Source organism: Ambystoma mexicanum, chromosome 6q (assembly GCF_040938575.1).
Source record: "Ambystoma mexicanum isolate Mex_15411 chromosome 6q, UKY_AmexF1_1, whole genome shotgun sequence".
In the NCBI taxonomy this organism is placed as follows: Eukaryota; Metazoa; Chordata; class Amphibia; order Caudata; family Ambystomatidae; genus Ambystoma; species Ambystoma mexicanum.
Window position 1 is genome coordinate 216,200,876 of NC_090937.1, and position 24,173 is coordinate 216,225,048.

A 24,173-nucleotide genomic window follows, 5' to 3' on the forward strand; every position below is an offset into this window, starting at 1 on the left:
ACAGACCTATCTGAACGACAGGTGGGCTGTTTAATATTCTTGCTATGACCATTAAACATTTTGGGAATACTGGGAAATGGAGTTGGCAAATTTGAATGACGAAGCTCTACTAAAAGTTGGGATGCATTAGGAGGGTGGAAGAAGCATCTAAAGAGGGAGGGAGTTGTTCTTTTTCCTCGAACTTGTGAGTGCATACCTGACAAGAATATGAAAAGCTGTTGTTAGGCATTTATATCATTAGTTTTTTACTTTGTGTCTTTGAATATGTCTGAATGCAACTAATTTCGGCCATTGATGAAACAGTTTGAAGCAATAAAACGTTTTAAACACACACAAATAGAAGTGTGCATTTTTTAAAGAATTGCAATGACTACGGGCACAAAATGCAAAACACCCTGAATACTGATTTTTTTTTGCTTCGAAGAGAAAGAAAAAAAACGAGCTGGAAGAGCAAGCCCTTTTCTCTGTCACACAGAAGATGGCCACCAAGGAAATGGCCAAACAATGCGCTGTAAAGAGTCATTTCCCTGTTTCCAAGATGGCTGGACTAGGTGCAGCAGAGCAGGGAGAGAGAGTGAGTGAAAGAAGCACCAGGTGAGTGTGGCGAATCCAGGAATTTAGGGCCCCTTTCAGTGGATGGCTTTGTTTCTAAGATTTGTCTCTACCTCTATATGCAAAGCGAGGCCAATGGAGTCCTCCGTTCCATTCCAGGGAGAGACTTAAATACAGTGGAACGTTAAGCCAGAGAGAATCAGCTGGAGAGCAGGAAGCTCCGGCCTGCGGAGGTGTGCAAAAAAGGGGGATGCTCCCAGTCATGAGAAGTTGATCACAGAGTCGGTCTGGCAGGCGGAGCCCGACAACAGCCCACAGAGCGCTGTTGCTGCAAGGAAATAAATGCTCCTAGAAAGCAGGGGAAAAGGGGGAGAACCGGGAGAAACAAGACCTGCCAGTGACATCGTCTGTCGATGCTGAAATCCCACAACTGAACAGGTACAGCAGGATAGGAGACCACCCGGACTTAAGCAAGAGGAAGAACGCTGACCTGCAGGAGCCACAACGATCACCTCCGCCAGAGAGTAGTGCCGCTAGATCACAGGTATGTGGTGGTACCTAAGGAGCAGTTGGAGGGCAGTGAGGCTGCAACGAAGTTCACACCTGGCTACCAATCCTAAGGCCCCAGAAGGGGGTGGAATCAGGGATCGACCAAACAGGGATGAGCAGGCCCAAAGTCCACACAGGGCTTCTGATCCGAACTCCCCCACACGGGGTTGGAACAGATGATTGATCAGACAGAGCTGAGCATGCCTGAAATCCACGCAGAGGTAACAAAATACCCCAGGACGGGGTCAAGGAAACCACCAATCACATTGGGCCAAGCAGGCCCAAAGCACATACAAGAGCACATACAGGACTTTACAACCCGAATACCCCAGGAAGGGGCGAAAAGAGTGGCCAAGCACATCTGGCTGAGCAAGCCAGAAGTCCGCCCAGGGCTAACAATCTGGCAAACCCAGGAGGGGATAAGAGAAGCAACCAAGCAAACCAGGTAGAGAAAGCCCGAGGCCCACATGGGGCTAACAAGTTGAATAACCCAAAAGGGGTAAAGAATTAACTTTGTCTGTGCTGGACACATCCATCCCCATAGGGAGACGATAACGCAAGAGAAGGGATAAATTAGTAACAGTACGGAATACCTGATGAGGACAGTGCTTTGCCCCAGAGGAGAAGCTGAGAGACGAATTTCTTTTGTTTGGAACTGTACTACAAAGTCGAGGAGAAGAACTCAGGGGGATAGCTCAGGGGCACCGTGCTTGCCTTGGAAGCGAAACAAAATGGAGCAACGCAGGTTCGATCCCCGGGTCAGCGCTTAGAAACTTCTGGGTATTAAGCCACAAGAACTTTTTGGGTGGTGGTCAGTAAAACAGCCACCACTTAAGGCACCCAAGGGGAGTAACCCTATCCTAAACTGGAGCCTAGCATCACTTTTTTGTCTTGCTTTTTATAGTGATATGAGGATAGTTAGTAGGTTAGCTTAGGTTTGGACCGAGAACTGAATTTATTTGTCTAATATCCTAACGCGCATCTGCTTTGTTGTTTTCCAGCATAGGGAATTCATTTTAGGAATAGAGTTTAGAGGAGGTTTAATCAATTTCTTTAATAAAGGTTCCTGTTCAAACATGTCCTCTCATCTGTCTCCGAGGGCTAACTTGCCACATAAGTCAAAATCAAATGCATGTTTTTTATGTTTTTGGGTATGGAAGGTAAGTGGTGGCAGAAAGAGAGTTCTCCTGGCAGAATAGCTAACAGCTTGCTCAAATGAAGGCTTCAACCTTCAGGTTAGATTTTAAGATGATACAGGAAGGTCTGAAAACAGGCATATTCAGGTTATAACAGTAAACAAAAAGATATAGGGCCAGATTCATGGAATTATTTGTGCGGAAAACATAGTACTTGCGTGCCAAACTGCATGCAAATCCTCATTCGTCGATTCATGGAATAGAATGCACAGTCCTTTTGCAGGACTTGCGTGAAGTTCGCGCAGGCTCGGCACGTCTCTGCAATCTGTCTAATGCCTTGCGCGTGACACCACGCAGATGGTGGTCGAGGCCTGCGCAGAAGGAGAAATAGGGTGTAGAACACGGAAAATGGGGACGAACATGTGTAAAAGAGGGCGTTATGAGGGACGGCTCGCAGGCAGTCCCTTGCATGCCCACGATTGCGTGGCACAACATGTATTTATGGATTCAAGCGCGCAACCTCTCGGCATAAGAATGGCCACGCAGATCCCTTGATCACCACGCCACCTGAAGGCCAGCGTAAGTACACCTGCACATAGGATTCGCAGCGCGGAGGTGTGTTTGCATGTCGGATTTAGGGGTGCGTGTACGCAACCGGGGTTCCCATCTAACTTAGGGGGGTGTGTAAGCAGTGTAGCGGGATGCAGGAACAGTTTACGGGGGCTCGTGCGCAGATTTTCCAAGTCAAGACCGAGTTATGATTTTTCATATGCATGTTGTCGGGGTGCTGGCAACCATTACGGGGGACCCTGCGGAGGTCCTTGAGATGCAACGCTATATGCAGGGGACCCTACGCACTCTTTGGAGGATGCATGTATTCGCGCCCAGGGGTGCGAGCAGAGGTAGCTGTTCTGGCTCTGTATGCTTTGCGTGTGGGCGTATCGGGGGCTTTGTGGGAGCGACTTGCGAATACGCTTTGTGCAGTAAATTCCATGAATAAGCAGGGCGCACATTTTCATGAATCTGGCCGATAGTATAAAAAGATAATTTACTAGGTAACATCTTTCAAACCAACAAATCGGCTCAGTCTTGTGTGTACCAGTTCAGATCACATACCATAGTATCAATGTTTCCAACACATTCAAATGAAAAGTCCACTCCTTCACCGCCAGTCATCTCAATGAGCACCTCCTGGATGGGCTTGGGGTAGTCCTGAGGGTTGATGCATTCAGTGGCTCCAAACTCTCTTGCCTTTGTAAACTTGCCCGAGTTAATGTCAATTCCAATGATCCTAGAAGCTCCAGCTGCTTTGCATCCCATGACAGTTGAAAGACCAATTCCGCCTAACCCAAAAACAGCACAACGGGAGCCAGGTTCGACCTGGAACAAAAAATGAAGAACGTTAAAATTATACTTTTTTTTTCAACTCAACTTCTTTGCATTTAGGTATGCATTCTAAGGGGGTTTTCACACAATAGTTTTGATACAGGGCGTGGTTGCCAAAGTTCAGTTATGTCTACATCAGTCAATAAAAGATGATTTTTGAGACGAAACGTATAACGGTTATCAGAAATGAGATCTCAGTACTGTAATAGCAGAAGCAGAACTGGAGGGGGATATATACTTCATCGATCCCCTACTTTATGACTGTGTGCCATCGACCCCCTTCTGAACTGGCGCTTGACTAAGCCTGTTTTCCAATGCAATCGAGTGCTGGAGTGAGCCGAGGGGCTTTGCAGCCCCAGGTCACTGGACAACCAAGCTGAGACGCTGGGTCCCATGTGTTTCTTCTGTGGACTTCCATGCTTCCTGAATCTCCAGTCTCAATGAGACTGCAGAGAAGACTAACAGCAGATCATTGAGTGTACAGGTACTTTAAGAAAAGATGCATGCCTCTGCCACTGTCACCTGTCAGAATACTGTTCAGTATTCTACTTTTTAAACATTCCTATGTTGCTGCAATGAGTAGCTCTTTTAAGCAGGCTGCATTGTCAATGTGAGGAATCTTCAGCTCCATTGATTATCATCACTGCTTCGCTGCTTTTTCACAATCAATGTGTAAAGGTACCTTTGCAGTGTTGATGGCGGCCCCATAACCAGTGGAGAACCCACAGCCAAAAAGGCAAGCTTTGTCCATCGGTGCTTCAGGATCAATTTTGGCAACAGCATCTTCAGGAACTACGGTGTATTCTGAGAAAGTGCTTGTCCAAAGAAAGTGGTAAACCGGTGTCCCTCGGCAAGTAAACCTTGTAGTCTTATCGGGCATTACGTTCTGGGATTCTTTGAGACTGTAATCAGAGAAATGGAAAAGGGTCATTAAAGAAAAAACATACATTCAACTGCAAATATTACAATGTGATGGTAAATATAATACATGTAACTGACTGAGTTTTGAAGCAGCAGTTAGTCTTCGGGCTCAGGCAGGAGCTGCACTTGCCACATTGTGGAATACAGAGAGGAATGACCTTGTCTCCTAAGAAGAAAAACAATAAATGTTTGTTAAAAACTGTTTTTTTAACCAGGGGAAGCTCATACCTCTTTCAACCTAATCCATGTCCCTAGAGTGCCATGTGTTGTCATTTCTAACAGTTAATCTGTATTGAAGAAAGTACTGCTTAGTTCTACAGTACGCCAATGCCCCATTGGTGTTCAGATAATTTGGTGTTGAATAGAACATCGCACTCAACAGTAGATCCTATTCTACCAACTAATGTAATTGTGGCCAGGCCTCAAAATGTGCACTCACCAATAGACAATGGCTAGTGATAATTGACACTTGGCAAGTAAGAAATGGTGTACTCCAAATGGAGAATTCAGGGGGTGAGTGACTGTTTATGTCGGACTAGTAGCTTGCAACTTAACATTTTGACCCCTGGTGTGGCATTATTAAACCTATCATGAAATGCAATTAAACATTCAGCTTTGTATTAGCTATGTATTCACAGAGGCTGGTTTGAGGGTTCAAACTTGACACTGATTCTCCGTGCACTGTGATTTCGCAGATATTCTGTTTGAAACTATAAGGGCTACAATCTATGGGGCCAAACCTCAAATAAGAACATCACAAGGAGATGCGAAATTGCGCAAAGATGGGTGTGTGCCGTTGCACATCTCACCACAAAGTGTGAATCAAAAAATTCCAGGTCAAAATTAGCCTTGTGCAAGGAAGGGCAAAACACAAGCACAAAGCAGTCCGCATCCGAAGCCACACGAGGCAATGCGCAGATTTCTATCGCATCGCCCAAATGCGATAATTTCCATGCAGAAATGATATAAAACGCACAACAATGCATACAAATATGTGCACATTGAGTCAAATGCGGAGAAACGTGTGCAACCACCTTCAAAACTCACAAATCAGGAAGCAGCATATCACTACATCCCACAGCACTGGAAGGGGACAAAAAACATTTGTAAGCGTCCACCACACCAGAATGTGACTCAAGGGCTATCAGGATGGCCAGGAGCCAGAGAAAGACTGCAGAGCCAACAACTTTACAGAAGCAGAATTGGAGATCATGATCAATTGCATTGCTGGCCATGAGTCCCACCGCCGCGGCCAAAGGGGCAGTCCAGCGGCCAAAAGTGCCCTTTGGGAGCAGCTGACTGCAAATGTGCAATCCCTGGGAGTTGCCAATTGTGCCATCAAAGAGGTAAAAAAGAGGTGGGGCGACATGAAGAGGCAAACCAAGGAGAAACTCGTCGATCAGCAGGCTCAGTGGAGGTCCACCTGCAGAGAACACCGTGACCCCAACTGAAGAGGCTGCTGCCCATTGTCACCATCAAAGGTGTTGGGTCACCTGACACAACAGAACCACAGTTGGGTAAGTCATCCCAATTTGTGCATGTCTTTAGATGTGCAGTTGAAAGGGAATGTGCAGGGCATTTCACATCAGCAGTGAGAGGAAAACATGGGTACATCACATGGCATGTGTTGCATCATGTAAGCAGACCCTTTCCTACACCCCCAAAAGTTATGCCGCTGACACATGGCATCTGTGGAAATACATGTGATGGCTCATGGCCAAATGATCTCCCCAGTTTGAAAATATGGGGGTTAGGGCGTGCAAACAACATGGTCCTGCCAATGCTCAACTGCATTCACGATGGCTCTTCTCCTAGAAGAATTTACATGCTGCCACACACATCTGTTGGCTTATACATGATGCATACATGAGCTGCATTGGAGAACCTCCTGCCATTCCATGTCTACTATCCCCCTCTGATGCAGATGCCTTAGGAAACCAGGCAGCAGTCAAAGATTCTGAGATGCTGCCACTTGAGGAAGATGACAACCATGTGGTGATAGATATACTCTCGTACTTCTGCACCCTTACACAGGACACAATGGGGTGAGGGATGGCTTCCTTTTCTTTCCCTTCTGTGTTTTGTGTGTGTAAATGCTCATGGAGAGGAGCATAATGTATATATATTTTTCCCTAGCATTTTAGGATCACAGCCATAATAAGATGGAGATCTTAATTACAAATGGGAAGTATCATTTTAAGGAACAAATTATGCTCTTTTAGTGAACACATAGTTGCATTGCACAAAAGTCTTTTTCAAAGTTAATGTGTTGTGTGCATTTCTCACCGAGATGCTTCAAGATGGTGTGTTCATTTGGGAGAAGATATTTCACAAACTTAATAACTTGTTTGAAACCAGACTGCTACATAACTGTTTTGGTTATGTTTCCTATTCATTTTCAAGTTCAGTAATGTTCTGGTTGCATGTCCCATACTTAACAGTGTGTAAAATATGCCCACCTCAAAGCCTAATCTGGGGCACGGATGAGTATGTAGGACGAGTATGTAACATCTAGTTTAAACATCCATTCAACCTGAACTTGGAGCCAATGTGGTAAACGTACTATAAAAAGTCAGTTGCTCAAGAACGATTGATTGTCATTACACCAATCACAGGGGTCACAGCCTCTTTCGAATCTTCAAAACTAGACTTAAAACATTAAATACCTTACTCTCCAGCCTGTGCAAGCTCTCTTACAAAACAACAATCAAATAGTTGCATCTGCAAATGAAATCGAAACTCTGCAAAACTGGCCCCTGCATCAGGAATATAGATAGCTATTTCAAATTTACATGTAGGATTTCTTGAAGCATTCTCCAATATCTAAGCAATGTAATTATTATTAGCTCAGTTGATAGTTTACTGACCTCTGAAGGATGTAAGGGTATCTTGGGCCAGTCAACATTTAACCACAAGATTAGAAATACGGCCTCATTATGACTGTGGTGGTCATTCAGTGGTAAATTCACCAAATTACAGCCAAACCTGCTTACCGTTACAGCCACTTTTGGTCCTGTGGGTTTACCATAGTATAACAAGTGGTGGTAGGTCATTGTTAATTCCCATTTTTTAATCCATAGGACTCCATGGGGCGGGATGACTGGGCGGTAATTGGGTTGAAATGTGGCCTTAAAGTGGCAGATTTACCTCCAGCATGATGCTGGAAGAAACTCCCCCACTTCAAGGTCAAACCTATAGTTCAGCAGTGCTGTCAGTACTCACCAAGGAACAGGTAAATGGACCTAATGTTCACTCCGGGGATTTTGCAAACCTAAACAAAAAGACTGGGTTTCCTCAATGAGGGTGACCTTCCCCTTGATACACCCCTCTGTTCGTTTATTGAATATAAACTGAGGTGAAGATCAAATGAAAGAGCAAAGGTGCCACCAGGCACACGCCAAGCTGTGGAGATAAGGATAGGTCTCAGTACTTTAAGGAACTAATGGTAGCAACAGTAAAGACAGACACAAGTGATCACAGTTCAAGGATGTTTATTAAACTGTAAGCACATGGGAAAATGCCTAATTTAAACCTAAATCTAAGATTGGAGCAAGCGTCAACCATCAAATGAAAATAAGGCAGTCCTGGTGGCGCTGTGTCAAACAAAAAGGGCCTATACTAAGAAACCTAATGCCAAACCTTACAACTAATACAAAAAGGGTGGAGGATGGTTTTCAAGAAAAGAACAAAGTCTCCCTTCCCCGGTAAAGTGGGATCTTAGAGCACAGCAAACACTTAAGCTTTCCCAGCATGAATCAACAGTTCTGTTCCAGTCTATCAGGAGCCTCGATGGCCAAGTCTCGTTTCCCTTGAAAGTCTCTTGCCTTTGAGGCCCAGACACGCTCAAATAACAAAAACTAAAGTTCCTTCAACAAAATGAAAGTTTGTTCCCCGGTTTCAACTAGGGTGAGGATTCTTCACCCCTGGCTCCCACTCTTACGCGCTGACCCTTAACAAATTTTATGCCATCATTCAATAACAGTTCCTTCTCTTAATGGACTTTGGGTGATGGCTTCACCCCTGGATCTCCCTCGTTCAGGCTTGGATCCCTCTGAATTGTTGGCCTCCCTCCACCGGGTTCACCAACTATGGATTTCAAGAAATCTTCCTTTATCGTTCTCCTACAAAGTCTTTTCATCAGTTCGATCAGGGTGCTACTGGCTCAACTTTGGGTTCCCCTCTTCCGGGCGCAGACCAAGTCTCCCTCCACCGGGTTCACTATGGCTTTTCTCGTCACAGATCTTAATGTTTTTTTTAACAGTTCCGTGGGCATGTCTCGGCCGGGTTCACGTTTGTCAACACACTGTTTCTTGGGACTTTAGAATTTGCCCCTTCCTCGTCAGCATCCCTCTTTCGGGTTCACTCTTGCCAACTTCATCTTCTCATTTACTTTCAATATTTACGGGATTCACTTCCCTTGCGTTCTCATGTGGCAGGATTCACTTCCCTTGATTTCTTTATAGTTCTTAGGTCAAAGGCTTTTGACTGTATGGGGATTTTGCTCGACTTCCTGTATGACCACTTTGTCCTATCTTGGTGGCTCACCTACTGCCTTCTGGTATCTGGAGTTTCACTCAAATGGGGGTGGACCAGGGTTTCTCGCAGCAGCACCCATCTGGTGCTGGTCCCCTTCTACAGCTGGTCTCCCCATATATTACATATTATCTCGGGAGGAAAGCTCAGCGGAAACGTGCTTGCCTTGGAAACAAGACGACACGGAGCAATACAGGTTTGATTCCCAGGTCCGCACTTAGAAACTTCTGGGTATGAAGCGCATTATAAGTAACCTATCATATCATATCATACAGTTCTTTGAACTTCTTTCATTCTGCCACTTTGCAGCTTTCATTCATCATAGCCCGGTTCATATCGCTTGGCTTTCCTTGTACCTGGAGTCAAGGCTGGTTCCACCGTAGCAGGAGTCTCCCTCGTTCCGGCTTATCAGAGTCGATTCGCTGAGTGTACCGTTGACATCTGCTGCAACACACTTGGGCTATTGTCCTCAGTCTTACAATTCCTTCTGCAGAGGTTTTGCAGGGTTTTGTCGAAAAGGGCAAGGTTGTGTCGCTCCTCGTCAGCCTCTCGATTTTTGCCGCCTTTCACCTCCTCTTGAACTGCCGGGTCTGGATAGCTGTCTTGTCGTGCGGTCTGCCTTGCTTGTACTGTGCTCTCTTGCTCCACCTTTTATCCGTGTGGGAAGGGAAAGAGCCGTCAGGTATGTGTGATTCTGATCAATGCCTGACTTTCCCTGACCCGTGTATAGGGACATGTCAAGTAAACGGCTCTGGTGTTAGTCCTTTCTCTGGTGTGTTGTGCGAAACCTGAATAAGGGGTTACCGAGATCTGCTTGGGAGAAAACCCTCAGGTTTCTCACAGTACCGATACAATGATGTACATATGCAATGTAGGAAATGAGATCAGTACTAACCTGGTGAAGACTGGAGTTAGCCGGTATTTCGGGTTTCCTTTGTGTACAGAAGGACTCCGTTTTCAATCTAAATGGACAAGGGAGCGAAAAAACATGAAATTACTGGGGCGGTAGAAAGAACATAAGAATATAAGGTCCCTAGATTGTGGACCTTACCTTAGCGTGCAAAGAAAGGAGACTAATTGATGAAATGGCAAAATAAAGTTCCAGTGAAAAAACAAAAATGGAGAGGAAGGAAGGTAAATAAGGTGAGTAAGGGAATATCCCTGGGCGGCACGAGGACGCACTAACGACGGGGTGGTGCACAATGAAGCAGCAGAGCATCCAATGTCCAGTGCACAACTCGGCCTAGAGAGTTCCAGCAGAAAATCAAGATCCACAAATCCACAGAATGAGGGAAACTATTACAACAAGGGATAATATGAAAAGCAGTCCAAGGCACACATGGGTCGAAGGGAGTAATCCAAAAACAAGGAACACAGGAGCCAAAACAAGCGGGTACTTACTTCAATAAGAACCACTTACGCCACTAAGCAGTGGTTATTTAGAGGACCAGGAAAGAGGGCGTGGCATGCCGCCGTTACGCATCACATAACCATGGTGATGCTGTAGTAACCCAACACGAGCATGTGACAGCTACGATATAACGCTTGTGCATGTAGTGTGTGCCTAGGCACCATGGCGAACCGAGACGAACCATGGAACGGAACCGTGACAGTATCGTCCCCCAAAGAGCCAGACACCCCACGGGAACCGAGCCAACCACAACGGGACATGGATATTCGTGTCTGGTTACCACGTCCAATCCTCAGGTCTGTAACCCTTCCAATCCACAAGATAAGAACGCACCCTGCCACGTGATTTCATGTCCAGAATAGCATTACCTTGTACTCGTCTTCCCCATGTACCATAACAGAAGATGGGGGAGGTTACAACCAAACAGTAGGGAGACATTGCTTCAAAAGGGAGACGTGAAAGACTGGATGGACACGTCAGCATGATGGGAGATCCAGACTGACTGTGACCGGCTTTAGAACATGCGTGATAGCATATGGACCCATGGGGCGAGGCAAGAGCTTCTTCTTGCCAGAGATCCTAAGGTGTTTGGTTGATAACCACACCTTCATCTCTGTCTGATACACTATAGCAGGGGTACGATGGGGGTCTGCAAATTTCTTCGTCCGACATTGTGCCCGATCAAGATTGTCTTTTATTTTGGTATGCAACAGGGAAAACGAGCTGCCGGATTTTCGGCAGGTAAGGACGGATCCAGGGGAATGGATCTTGGATGCTGACCATAAAGAGAATAAAAAGGAGATGAACTGGTAGAAGAGCGTACTGAGTTATTGTAAGCAAGTTCAGCGGCAACCAAGAGAGACAACCAGTTTTCCTGGTATCGTAGGCAAATGCAGCGAAGATACTGTTCCAAAGAGGCATTTAACCGTTCGGTTTGCCCATCGGTTAGGGGATGATAGGCACTAGAATATCGGTCTTCGATATTGAAAGAAGTAGTCAGGGCCTTCCAAAAATTGTAGGTAAACTGCGCACCCCTGTCAGAGATATTGATTGAAGGAAGACCAAAGAAATGGAAGATGTTCTTGAGAAAGAGCTCAACTTAGACAGGGGCAGAAGGTATACCGTGACAAGATACGAATATGGCCAATATGGTAAAGTAATCTATGACTGCTGGTCTTGTACTGTGCACAGATGGCACATGCAGTAATATATTCCACCACATCCCGTGACATATAAGGCCACCAGCACCATCTACGTAGGAGTTCCATGGGTTTCTTCCTCCCGGGATGGGCGGCAATGAGGGAGTCATGACACCATAGCAAAGGCACTCAAGCGTGTTTCTTCCACGGGAATGTAAATCATCCCTTGAATGTATGGTAAGCCCTTAATCATGTTAGCATTCAGATCCCGTAATTCAGCGGGGTGTTGAAGAACCCAGTTCTGTATAGATTCTATAAGAGTTACTTGTGGGATACAGCCACAGGCTACTTTATGCGGAAGCAGAAGAGGCAGATGCTCCCTCACAGAATGTGAAGGCCCACCCAAACGAGAAAGAGCATCCATCTTAGAATGCAAAAGAGCGGGTCGGTAATGGATGTGAAGTCAAATAAAGAAAAGAAAGAATGCCACTGCACCTGACGAGCTGTCACAAATTTGACAGACATGAGGGCCAACAAATTGCAATGATCAGTGTACACAGTGATCAAATGATGTACACCCAACAGATGATCCCTCCATTCCGTGAATGCATCTTTAATAGCCAGAAGTTCCAGTTCAGTGGCTGTATAATTCCATAATTAATTTGTGGGGGAAAAAAAGCAACAGGGTATATTTTGCCTGTTCTAGGGCACTTTTGGGACAAGACCACTCCAACCATGAAAAAAAGCAACAGAGTGTATTTTACCTGTTCTAGGGCAGTTTTGGGTGAAGACTGCTCCAACCGTGATACTTGAGGCGTCTACTTCTACCGAAAACAGCTGTTGAGGGTCTGAGTGCTGCAGCATAGGTGCCTTTGTAAAGGAAAGTGTTTCAAACACCTCTTGTGCGACTGCATTCCACTTAAACTGTAGTTTGGTACTGGTGAGTGCCGTCAAAGGTGAAGCGATAAAGAAAAACAAAGACACGAACCTTCTATAGAAATTAGCGAAACCAAGGAATAACTGCAACAATTTCACCATATTTGGGACTGGACATTTAAATATGGTTTTCACCTTAAACACATTCATTTTGACACCCTTGTCAGTTAGGTCATACCCCAAAAACGGAACCTCTGTTGTGTTAAAAACACACTTTTCGACTTTGGCAAAAAGGTGGTGTTCCCTTAATCTTTGTAGGACAGATCGTACATGTACCAAATGTTGGTAGACGATGTACTGATCCAACATATCCTGGGAGACATCATTCATGAAGTACTGAAAGGTTGCAGGGGCATTGCAAAGACTGAAAGGCATTACAAGGTATTCAAACAACCCGTAGCATGTCTTGAATGCGGTTTTCCACTCCTCTCCGTCTCGTATAAGTATCAAATTATATGTTTCAACTTTGTGAAGATCACAGAAGAACCTAATTGGTGCAGGAGAATGGAGGTGAGTGGTAACGGGTACTGATTTTTTATGGTAATGGCATTGAGGGCTCTGTGACCAATATACACTCAAGTCTCCCTCCTTCTTTGGTACAAAGAATAAAGGCGAAGCAGCCGGAGATTTCAAATGTCGTATGAACGCAGTTGCCAAAGCATTCTCCATGTATGCCTTCAATACCTCGTCTTCCTGTATAGTAAGCGAATATATTCGACCACTGGGGATCCTAGACCCTGGAATTAATTCAAAAGGACAATCGCAAGGCCGATGGAAAGGTGGTAGTTCCGCCTCCATTTTATCGAACACGTCTGCACAGGATTGATATACACTGGGTAAACTGACATTTGACTTGGAGGTAACAGCTCTGATAAAAGGCGCTGTCTCGAGAATGGCCTTACAAGGGGTGCTTAATTACAGAATCAGGATCCATGCAGTGCATGTCACGATATTCTGATGAAGACTGTTTTGTGTCTTCCCCAGTAGATATGTGGGTTATGTGTTTGTAACCAGGATAGGCCAAGAATCACACGATATTGTGGTGCTGGGATCAAATCAAAAGAGATGTGTACATGATGTCCCATATCAGTGGACATCCGGATGTATTCAGTTTGTTCCGTTACCAGACCTGAAACAAGAGCTGTGCCGTCTACTGCATTGACCACAGCAGGTCTTTCATTTGAAACAGTGGCCAGTCCTGCTTGTCGGGCATACTTGATATCCATGTAGTTACCTGTAGCCCCTGAATCAATTACAGCACTGGTCCATAAGGGTACCTCATTAGGAAAAAGAAACAGAACAGGGAGATATTCAGGAGAACAGATAGGCAAAGATTGGGAGTCCAAATTAACTGTACTGGGCTGAGGGACTTTTTTAGCAAACAAAAACACTTAAAGGAACAAACCATTTCTCAAGTACTATTTTCCATACAGTGAATGTGTAACCTATCTGGATCACTAAGCGGAATAACACTCTTTCCTTAAGTGTGGGGTGCCTGTCCCTAGGAGCAAGGTGATGGAACGCCTATCTAACACGGAAAGAAGAGGAGGCTGTCCCTATACCTACAATGTATATTTCTTGTTGAAAAGAAACACAGACTATTGTAAAAAATGCTCACCCATATCTATTCATATCCCGAAAACATTTTGTGCAGGAGCTATTTCCTCGGGGTGTAAGCCCTGTGATTAATTTATTGACCTTCCAGGAAGTGTGTAGACGGTATGTCTATAGATCCATTGGTGGATATGATGGTGAGTCCAGTTTATCTAAAATTAGGATTAAAACTCAATTTAAATCAGTTGTTTATGTCGTGAGAACTGATTTTCTTGCAATCTTCTGAGCAATGGCTCAGGAGGTTGTCGCCTATGAAGTAAATTCAGCGACAGGAGAGAGAATGTTCTCCACTCCAGTGAAATCTGTTTTTTTGTTACGTGTCCCGTGGCTTCTCAGGGATATCGTTCATCTTGGTTGGTCGACCGGTTTCAATGACTCTCCGACGTCAATTCTGATCGTCAGTCCCATTGATGCGACAATGGTCACCACATATACCTTCACCCCAGGCTTGCTTGATTCATGTCAGGGTGTGTTATATTTCTTGTGCCGATCTCTGTGGTTTCCGGGAGATCCCGAATGTGTCACTCAGTGGCTGGAACCCCGTAAGTTTCGGGAGTCCGCAGTCTCAGTGGCATCCCTAAGGTAGCAACAACACCTTCTACAGCTGAGTTTTGGAGTTTACCTGTTTTCTGATGGGTTTTTTGGCACAGTTGCATAGCAAATGATCGGCGGAACCATAATACATACAGAGGTTCACTTTAAGTCGATGTTCTCTTACTGCGGTTGTCAAAGGGCCACAGACTGCTCCTATTTGCATAGGTTCCGTTTCTGGGATATTCACAGTAACCGGATCAGATTTCGTGGCTAAAGGAGGGAGAGGCCGTCTCTCGACTTTTCTCAGCCTTGTGGGCATTGATTTGCAAGATCAGATCTAAGAGTTCAAGGAAGGTCACAGGTACCCACAGGTACCGTAGCAAGGACATCTTTCAGGTCGTCTGATAGTCCCTTATAGAAAACAGCTCCGTTTCTATCCTCCAACCAATCGGTTTCGGCAGCCAACTGGTTAAACTTGGCAAGGTATGAAAGCAGCGGAGAATCGTCTTGTTTGAGATGAAGAAACTCCAAGTCAGTGGCTTGAGTTTTGCATTGTGTATCAAAGACTGGATTCATAGCTATGATTAAGGCGTCAGAATCATAAAGCATGTAACTATTGTTTTCTAGCAATGGGTTAGCCCGGGCGGCAGAAGTACCTCCAAGATATAAAAGAACAAAGGCTGATTTTGTGGTAGAGTCAGGAAACTAAGCTGGATGGCACAGGAAATGCAATTTCATTGATTTATGAATGTTCAATATGACTTTGGATCGCAATTGAACCTTTCAGATGGGGCCAACGGGAACCAAGTAGACAACAGTACACGCACCAGATTTTGCCTAGGTAGAGGGTATGCAGGACCCGCTGCGGCGGCTCCTGCCTGTCCATCTAGCTGCGGCTGTGACTGCATCGCATCCTGTAAGGACTCCATCCGAAGATGCATTGCTTCATGGTCAGCAGTCATGCTGTTCCGTAAATCGGAGACAAGCTGCATTAGAGTGGTTAGCGGATCAACTTTGTCCATCTTAGGCTTGTGATTCTGTCAGTATTGACCAAGGAACAGGTATATGGACCCACCGGTTACTCCAGTATTTTGCAAACCCAAACAAAAGGACTGGGTCTCCTCAATGAGGGTGACCTTCCCCTTGCTACACCCCTCTGTTCATTTACTGAATACGAACTGAGGTGAGGGTCAAATGAAATAGAAAGGTGCCACCAGGCACACGCCAAGCTGTGGTGATAAGGATAGGTCTCAGTACCGATTCAATGATGTACATATGCAATGTAGGAAATGAGATCAGTACTAAGCTGGTGAAGCCTGGTGTTAGCCAGCATTTCTGATTTACTTTGTGTGAAGAGGACTTGGTTTTGACTCAAAATGGACAAGGAAGCAGGAGAAACATGAAATGACTGGGGCGGTAGAAAGAACATAATACTATAAGGTCCCTAGATTGTGTACTTTATCTATGCGTGCAAAATAAAGGAGACTAATTGATGAAATGGCAAAATAAAGTTCCAAGGAAAAAAGGAAAGCAGAGAGGAAGGAAGGAAAGTAAGGTAGTAAGGGACTATCCCTGAGCGGTACGAGGACACACTCACGACAGTGTGGTACACAATGAATCGGCAGAGCATCCAAGGTCCAGTGCATGACTCGGCCCAGAAAGTTCCAGCAAAAAATCAAGATCCACAAATCCACAGAACCATGGAAACTATTACAACAAGGGATAATCCGAAAAGCAGTCCAAGGCACATGAAGGTTCGTTACTGGGTAATTAGGAGAGCAGCGGTACAAAGCGAGATTCAAACCAAATTCTTTAAGCATAAACAGGGGTCGAAGGGAGTAATCCAAAAACAAGGAACACAGGAGCCAAAACAAGCGGGTACTTACTTCAATCAGAAGCGATTGTGCCACTAAGCAGTGGTTCTTTAAAGGACCAGGATAGAGGGGTGGCGTTCCGCCGTTAAGTGTTGCATCGGGTAACCATGGTGATGCTGTAGTAACCCGAAGCGAGCGCGCGACAGCACCGATACAATGCTTGCGCGTGTAGCGTCTGCTTAGGCGCAATGGCAACCGCCAACACTGCATGACAGAAGTGGCTGATATATGCTGTTTTCGCGGTAGAGGTCTAACCAGGGCGTGGAAACGTGACAAGTGCGATTAAAATTGTGGTAATTTTGTTAGCACTAAAAAAAGTGCCAGTAATGAAATTACAATCTGTTTTTGCCTTCACCGCCTTACTTGTAATGAGGCCCATAGATTGTAGTATTGAGCACTTGCCTCTCTGCTCTATCATATCACAACACTGGCATGCCGTGTAGTTCCATTAAATGAGGACTTTCATTAATCATCAATAGGTAATTCTGGTATCAAACCTTAAAACACATAATACAAGTTGTAAGGAGCCAGGAATGAGACAAGGACCTATGGGATTCATAGTTGTACTCAAAGCCTTTTATTTAAGTGAAAAGTGATTGGAAAATGCTTCTCTGTCCCTGCTCTAAGCGGTGTGTCCCTACCCAAAACCAAAACTAAGGGTTTGTCCAATGCCAGAGTGTCCATAATAAAATGGCCTGTGTCCAAAGTACTATTCTGCCCTCACATTCTAACAAAACAACTCTAAGGTGATAAGGGGAAATGTATTTGGTCTTTAGTAGTGTACAAATGTTCAAAAAGGGAATGCTTAACTCCAAGACAAAGAGGTTCCAGACGAAGATAGTTCATTGTTCCAGAGGGTGGTTCCCATCCCCTGTTTAATATCAGTTCCTTAAGTTTCTCTTGATCAATAACACAGTTGGTATACAAAAAACGTGTCTGTTAGTCTGTATCTTGGTAGGATACCTGGTGTTCTTTCCTGGCAGATTTTCTCTCATTTTTAATATCTTTCCAGAGCATTTTGCTAGCCCTCTTCTATCCTTAGCAGGAATTCCTTAAGTACTTTATATTACACACTGTTCAACTTGACCATGCCTGGTCTGCTTTTCGATCAGGGATATTTTCACATGAACAAGTTTACAACTTGCATCTGCCTAGTAAACTCTCCTGCCAGGGCTTTTCTTACCTATATTTATATATTTGTGAAAGTGTGCTTGTATGTTCGGGGTTGGATCCAGACTCATAACAGATGGTGGGCTGAAATTTTGGCCCAAGGTCGGCATACCAGTCTGGGGTGTACTGGTGATAGTGATATTTGACCAATCCCACCCATTTGCACTGCACAGGGCGGGGTCTAGCCCTGTACTTTCAGTATAGGCGGTTTTGTGAGATTGCCGATTTTGCGATTGTTGGCTCTAGCCTCACAACTGGTGGTGGGCTAAAATTTTGGCCCGAGGTCAGCATACGCACAAGGCAGAGTCCATCCCTGTGCCATCAGTATAGGCGATTTTGGGAAATTGCCGATTTTGTGACTTTGAAAAAAATACAAAGTTAGAACACAAGGTTGGCATACCAGTCTGGGGTGTACTGGCGATAGTGAAATTTCACCAACCCCACCCATTCGGCATGCACAGGGGGGGAGCAGGGTCTGCCCCGGTGCTATCAGTATAGGTGATTTCGGGAGATTGCCAATTTTGCGATTTTTCAGAAATAGATTATGATACAATTAAACATACACAAAGCTATAGCAGGCCCCCACATGTACGTCAGCTACAGGGCTGTGCAACGCCGGGTGGTACCGCTAGTATGTACATACTTGAAACTTGCATCTGCCTGGTATACTATCCTGCCAGGACTTTCTCATATGCACCTTTAATTTGCCTGGTTTACTCTCCTGTCAGGGCTTTTCCTCATGTGGGGCATTGCACACACTTATACATTTTACAGCTTCTTATATTCGTTCTGTCCTGTCGTGAATCCGCCTGGTAGACTATCCTGCCAGGTATTTTCTTATAAGTATACTGTATACATTCACAAACTTTACAGTCTCTTATGCTTATTCCGCTTTGCCTTTTTATGAGATATTCACTTGCTATTAGTCCATTTTGACAGCGTTGCCAATACGCCCAGGTGTCCCCACTTCCTTTAGGTGCACACAGCAGTTCTTGTTGGCGTATGTTGGTTTTTCTGCTGAAAACCCACCTGCGGCAGCCCTATGGCTTTCTGCTCCCTCTCGCTTTTCCTGCTTTTCAGTTTCTCTGCATCTCACGACTCCCGCTCGCCTATTGCATGTTTTCCTGGGCTCACGTGAAGTGGAGCTTGCTTCCTAGTACCGACGAACACCCAGAAACCTTGTGTCTGCTTCTGGCGTCCTTGACGTGTACTCTCCTCAGCAATCAGCTCCCTGCTTCTGTGTGTCGGTTAGCCGGTTGGCTCCACAGACTCTGTACTAGCCTCACAGTCTCTTGGACAGCACTGAGAAAAGCAGCGTTCTGCCTGACAGTTGCTTTGCCAGTTTAAATTTCCCAGCCTCAGGTTTGTTCCTCCAACCACTAGAGTGCAGTGTGTGCTCTTGACTTCCAGTGATCCTCATTACTCGGTTCACCTTCTTTGTCCCAGTACTTTCAGATTTATGGTAATGGTAGTCTGTTTCTGATAACTTATATTCAAAGAAAGAGGGATACCATGTCTCGTCCGATGATGTCATGACTCCCACTCCAGAGGGCTGCCTCCCTCTTGTGATCCTCCCTCATATTGCCACCCCCAGGGTCAGGATCAGGTAGTGGCTGCTGTCCTCTGGCCACATGGGGAGAGGTCAACGCCAGGAAAGGAGTGATGACACCATAGGATTCATCACACATGACATCACTGACATTACTGGTTTGATTAATTACATTTTGAAATATGACAACTCTGTTTTGTTACATAGCACATATGTACATATTTCATACTCACAAAGTACATTGCATTCTGCCCTTATTTCTTTTAATGTAGTGTAAAGTGCACAATTGTTAGTGCATACAGACATTATTACAGTGAAGAGTAGTATATAAGCACTGCACACTTTGACAGGTAATTTGTTTATTGAAATAAAAAGTCCCAATTTATTTTTAAAAGAAATGACTACACATATGAATACAATTGTCATATCTATAATTAAATATTTACTTTCTAATCATAATTTCTTTTCTATAAATGTAATTATGTAGTATAAGTAACTGATTGTATATTAACCACACTTTGATTTCTTAGATTCTATACTATTGCAATGCACACAGGCATATACTAACACGTCATTTAACAACGAAAACAACTTGACTTTGAAAGATAATGTGTTCATGTAATGTTATTACAGTAAGGAGAATTATATATTTAAATGTGTACATTTACTATTTTCATAACACTATCCTCTTTTTTTACTACTACATATATTTATTATATTATGTTTGAAATATCTGAAATAGATTTACATGAATCAGGTACTTTCCCTGCAATTAAGTATTGTTATTGCTTACTTATACATGAAATGCAAACCAGCTGTACAATGTTACATATTTTTATTTCACATTTTATAAGCCAAGTACTACAAATAAATGCTCCATATGTAATCATATGATACTTCTGTATCAATGTATTGCTCCATGTTATGTTATTATTGTTAAGTGGAATAAAATAAAATATGTATCAAAGACCTAATCAATAATGCCATATATGATGTAATAATTGATCTCAGCAGAAATGTCACGTGTGATGCTATTAGTGATGTCACCAGTGATGATATCCGTGATGTCATATCTGATGTCTTAATTGTGGTGATAGTTAAGGTGGACTTGCTTGAAATGCGAGTGCTGGATTGCATGGGTTTTGTTGTGTTAAATAGGAATACTTATCTCTCTCTTAACTAAAGTTGTATCACTGAATTTCAAGGGTTTTGTTATTCTATAGTTTCCTCAGGGTCAACTAGCAATGGCCTTCAGCCGTGGCCACTGTACATGTTGCACCAATAGTTTTATTACAGGCCCCCTAGCCATAGCCTTCGGCCATGGCCAGTGGCCACAGCCTAAAGCCGTGAGCTCTGTACATGTTGCATAGTTTCTGGAGGTCTCACTGGTTATGGCTTTCGGACCTGGCCTCTGTAAATGATGCACCAATAGCTTTCTTTTGGGCCCACTTGGCATGTCACACTATTATTTTTGTTACCAAACACCCATTTTCCCCTATCCAGCAGATGTAGGCGCTGCAAATGTTAAATCTTTCTTTCAAACTACTTATTTCCGCAATAATTTCACAGTAATTATTTCCAATAACAGAAATTCCTGCGGTATAATGGCAGTTCGCTGATTCCAAGATAACGGGAAAAAATGCTTGGAATTAAGTCTTCTGCATCCTCACAGGCCCTCAACATGTGTCCCCCTTCTTTTTTTCAGGGCCCCTCACGCCACATCATTTTTTACACTATGTTCCAGGAGTCCCGGGCTCAAGAGGCTGCAGCACCAGGACCATCATGCTTCACTATGGAGAGCCATAAACATGGGTTTCCCCCTCCCCCTATCAAGGGTAAGATTTGTGCTTTGGAGGGAGTTGTTTCCCAGTAACCTGAAATTGAAAAAAGTGTGAGAATACAAGTACCAGAATCCTTAGACATCAATGTGAATTAACCTGAAACACCTGAAAAGGAAATGTAACTAGGCACGCCTGAAAAGGAAAAGAAACACAGCCTCCCTGATGATTGATGGAGTTAAGAAAACGTTTGGAGGAGAAGACAATTTGTTGCTACAGCAGGAAAACTTGACTGGGAACCAGTGTGCGCGCCTTGTCATCATTTTTTACCCCTCACTCCACTCAACTGCTTTTTCCCCTCCATATCTCTCTCCCATTAGCCCTGATCACTCTTTGCTTCGTTTGACGCACATTATTTTCTAAGCGCATCTTGTGGGTTTGCCGCAGTAATGTTGTGAGATTTCTGGGCCTTCCCCAGGTAAACCAAACATGTTCTACCAATAATTGGTTACCCAAACCACCTCCAAATCCCCAACTTCACATGGTGTCTTCTTTTCTACTCCCGACCTCCAGCCTGATGCGATTGCTATTGGTATTAACATGTATATCGTGCGTACGGCCAGGCCATCTAAGTGCTGGTATTAAAAACTATTTGTGTTCCCCTAGGAGTGACTACATGAACAGAAGAGTTTTGAGTCGCTTTCTGAAGTCGAGAAGGTCATTAGACTCCAAGTTCATGGTTGAGTTCATTCCAAAGCTTGATGGCATCCCTTTTCCCCCTCCAAATGACATTTTTAATACTATCATTTCCACCTTCTCCCGGTATTGCGGGAATTGATCGCATCGAGCAAAACATTTTTTTTTTTTAAAACTGCAAGTTTTCATTTCAGAAAAGCCTCTCTGCCGCAAAGCACCAAGGTCGATATATAAAGGTTTTAAAGACCAAGGGGCACCCCTTCTCCACTGACTATTTTAAAAGTACTGAATGATTAACCCCAAACCAGTCAAGGAAATGAAATCAACGCTTTGTGCCCATGTTAATTCCTATTTGGTGCAAATCGGCCCAGCGGTTTTCACGCTATGGCCGTTCAAAAAGTCCACCTTTTCTCTATGGGAAAATGAATGGGAGTAAACTAAAAAGAAAATGCATTATATTATGCTTTGAAACTTTTTCATATCGTTAACATATTGGGGGGATTTGACAAGGGGGGGATCTAGCAAGTCAAATATTACTAGCAATAGAATTTGGGGGGAAAAATGACAGGTTTTTATTTCTGAAAAGCCTCTCAGCCTCTCTGCTGCAATGCATCATGGGTGATATGACTGGGTACAGGGGAACCCTGCTCTATGCCAAATTTAAATAAATACACTGGACAGATTTGCACCAAAATGAGAAAGAATTTCCCTTGAACACTTTGTGCCATATAGGAAAACGAATAGAAAAGAGAAAAACATGCCCTTTTTTAACTCTTTTATCTTTTAAATTATTGCACAACACGTTCCGGTCCTGGGGGGCCGGGGCCTTTATATAGGAATGTCAAACGCCATGCTGATCCGTCCTATGGTTCAAAGGTTATTAGCCATAGAATCTGTGCTTTTTCTATACACACCACTGGCTACGTCAGATCATCTGAACTCGGGGAACCTCAATCCTACCAGAGGCTCCAACCTGACTTTCAGCGTACACATTTTTCGGATGGGTCCTCCCTTCAACTCTCTTGTGAGAGGGTATGATTTTAAGTGAACTCCTCTCCTGCTACACAGAGGTTTTTGAGATGTCCCTCAAAGGGCAGGCGCCCCTTGCCCATGAGTTTTGTGAAGTCATTCCTTACCTGAACTTCCAGGTTGTCATCAGGAGGAGCGACACTGCACCATATCTGAACTAGGCTTCTGTCAGGAATGCTATATGGAACCGAACGCTTAAGGCCTGGCATATATCAGCTCCTCTGCCTACTTGTAATTTCTTAGGGCAACTAGCCCCTTCCAAAGTCTCCTCGGTCTGCAGCCTAGCGTAGCAAGAACCTCCTTGCAGTTCTCTGGCAGAAGGTATGGCGCTGAGGCCACCTTCAGGCTGAACCTTCTCACTGTAGCCTGGGGAGTTAACACTTAACCTAATAGCAATGCTCCAACACTCAATTTAGTGTCATGTACTGTGTTTTACACCTAATTCATTATATGGCTTACATACGGATTGTACATTTGGATTGCAAGGCGATTTGACTCCCATGATCACCTCAATTCAAATGTTGCAAAAGATTTGATGTGCAAAATGGCAGAAACAAATAAGAATTTAACAACCAACCTGGTTTGAAGTCAGTCACTCCTTCTCCAACACTTTCAACAATTCCAGCTCCTTCATGCCCCAGAATTACTGGAAAATCAATGCCTTCGAGTGCACCCCTTAGAACATGATCATCTGTCCGGCAAATTCCAGTAGCCACAAGCTGTGTACAAACAAAAACAGCCATTTTATAATTAGGGATGGCCATGTTAGATTTGAAAAAAAAACGATTTAACTTAACTACAAACCATATAACTATGTAATTAAGTTGGTTCTCTCGCAATGTTTCTCCATGCTGGCCATCCTACTGCAGCCCCCGGTGGCACTCTTCCTTCTTCTCTTATCCCTTTGGTCTATTCTTCCCTTCTTTGCTGCCCTCTTCAACTCCTCTCTCAGCTCTGCTACGTTTACCCCTATGTTTAAACATGCTTCTGTTCTTCCTATCCCTAAAACACCCTCTCTTGATCCTTCTACTCCTTCAAACATCCATCCTATATCACTTCTTCCCTTTTTTCTACATTACTGGAAAAAATTGTTTACTCTCAGGTTTCTATCTTTATTTCTGCACATTCACTTCTCCCATTCCATCAATCTAGTTTCAGGGTTTTCCACTCCACTGAGACTGCTCCTCTTGCAGTGTCTGACACTCTTCTCGCTGCTCGCTACTCAAAATGTTTCTCTCTCCTTGTTCTTCTTGACCTATCAGCTGAGTTTGATATGGTTGACAAATCTATTCTTCTCTCGTCTCTCACTCACCTAGGTTTCTGCTCCTCTGTGCTCGACTGGTTTTGTTCTGATCTTTCCGCTTTT

At 44.2% G+C, this 24,173-nt stretch overlaps 1 protein-coding gene across 1 annotated transcript in view; it reads right to left on the bottom strand.

Annotated features, from left to right (window-relative positions):
- LOC138515896 (alcohol dehydrogenase 1A-like) overlaps nucleotides 1-24,173 on the bottom strand; it is a 369,185-nt gene that overhangs the window by 218,944 nt on the left and 126,068 nt on the right. The window contains exons 3-6 of the mRNA XM_069630659.1: nucleotides 23,385-23,526; nucleotides 4,623-4,710; nucleotides 4,306-4,525; nucleotides 3,354-3,617 (exon numbers count right to left, since the gene is read on the bottom strand). Coding sequence (XP_069486760.1) covers nucleotides 3,354-3,617; nucleotides 4,306-4,525; nucleotides 4,623-4,710; nucleotides 23,385-23,526 — 714 coding nt within the window. The remainder of the gene's footprint in view (nucleotides 1-3,353; nucleotides 3,618-4,305; nucleotides 4,526-4,622; nucleotides 4,711-23,384; nucleotides 23,527-24,173) is intronic.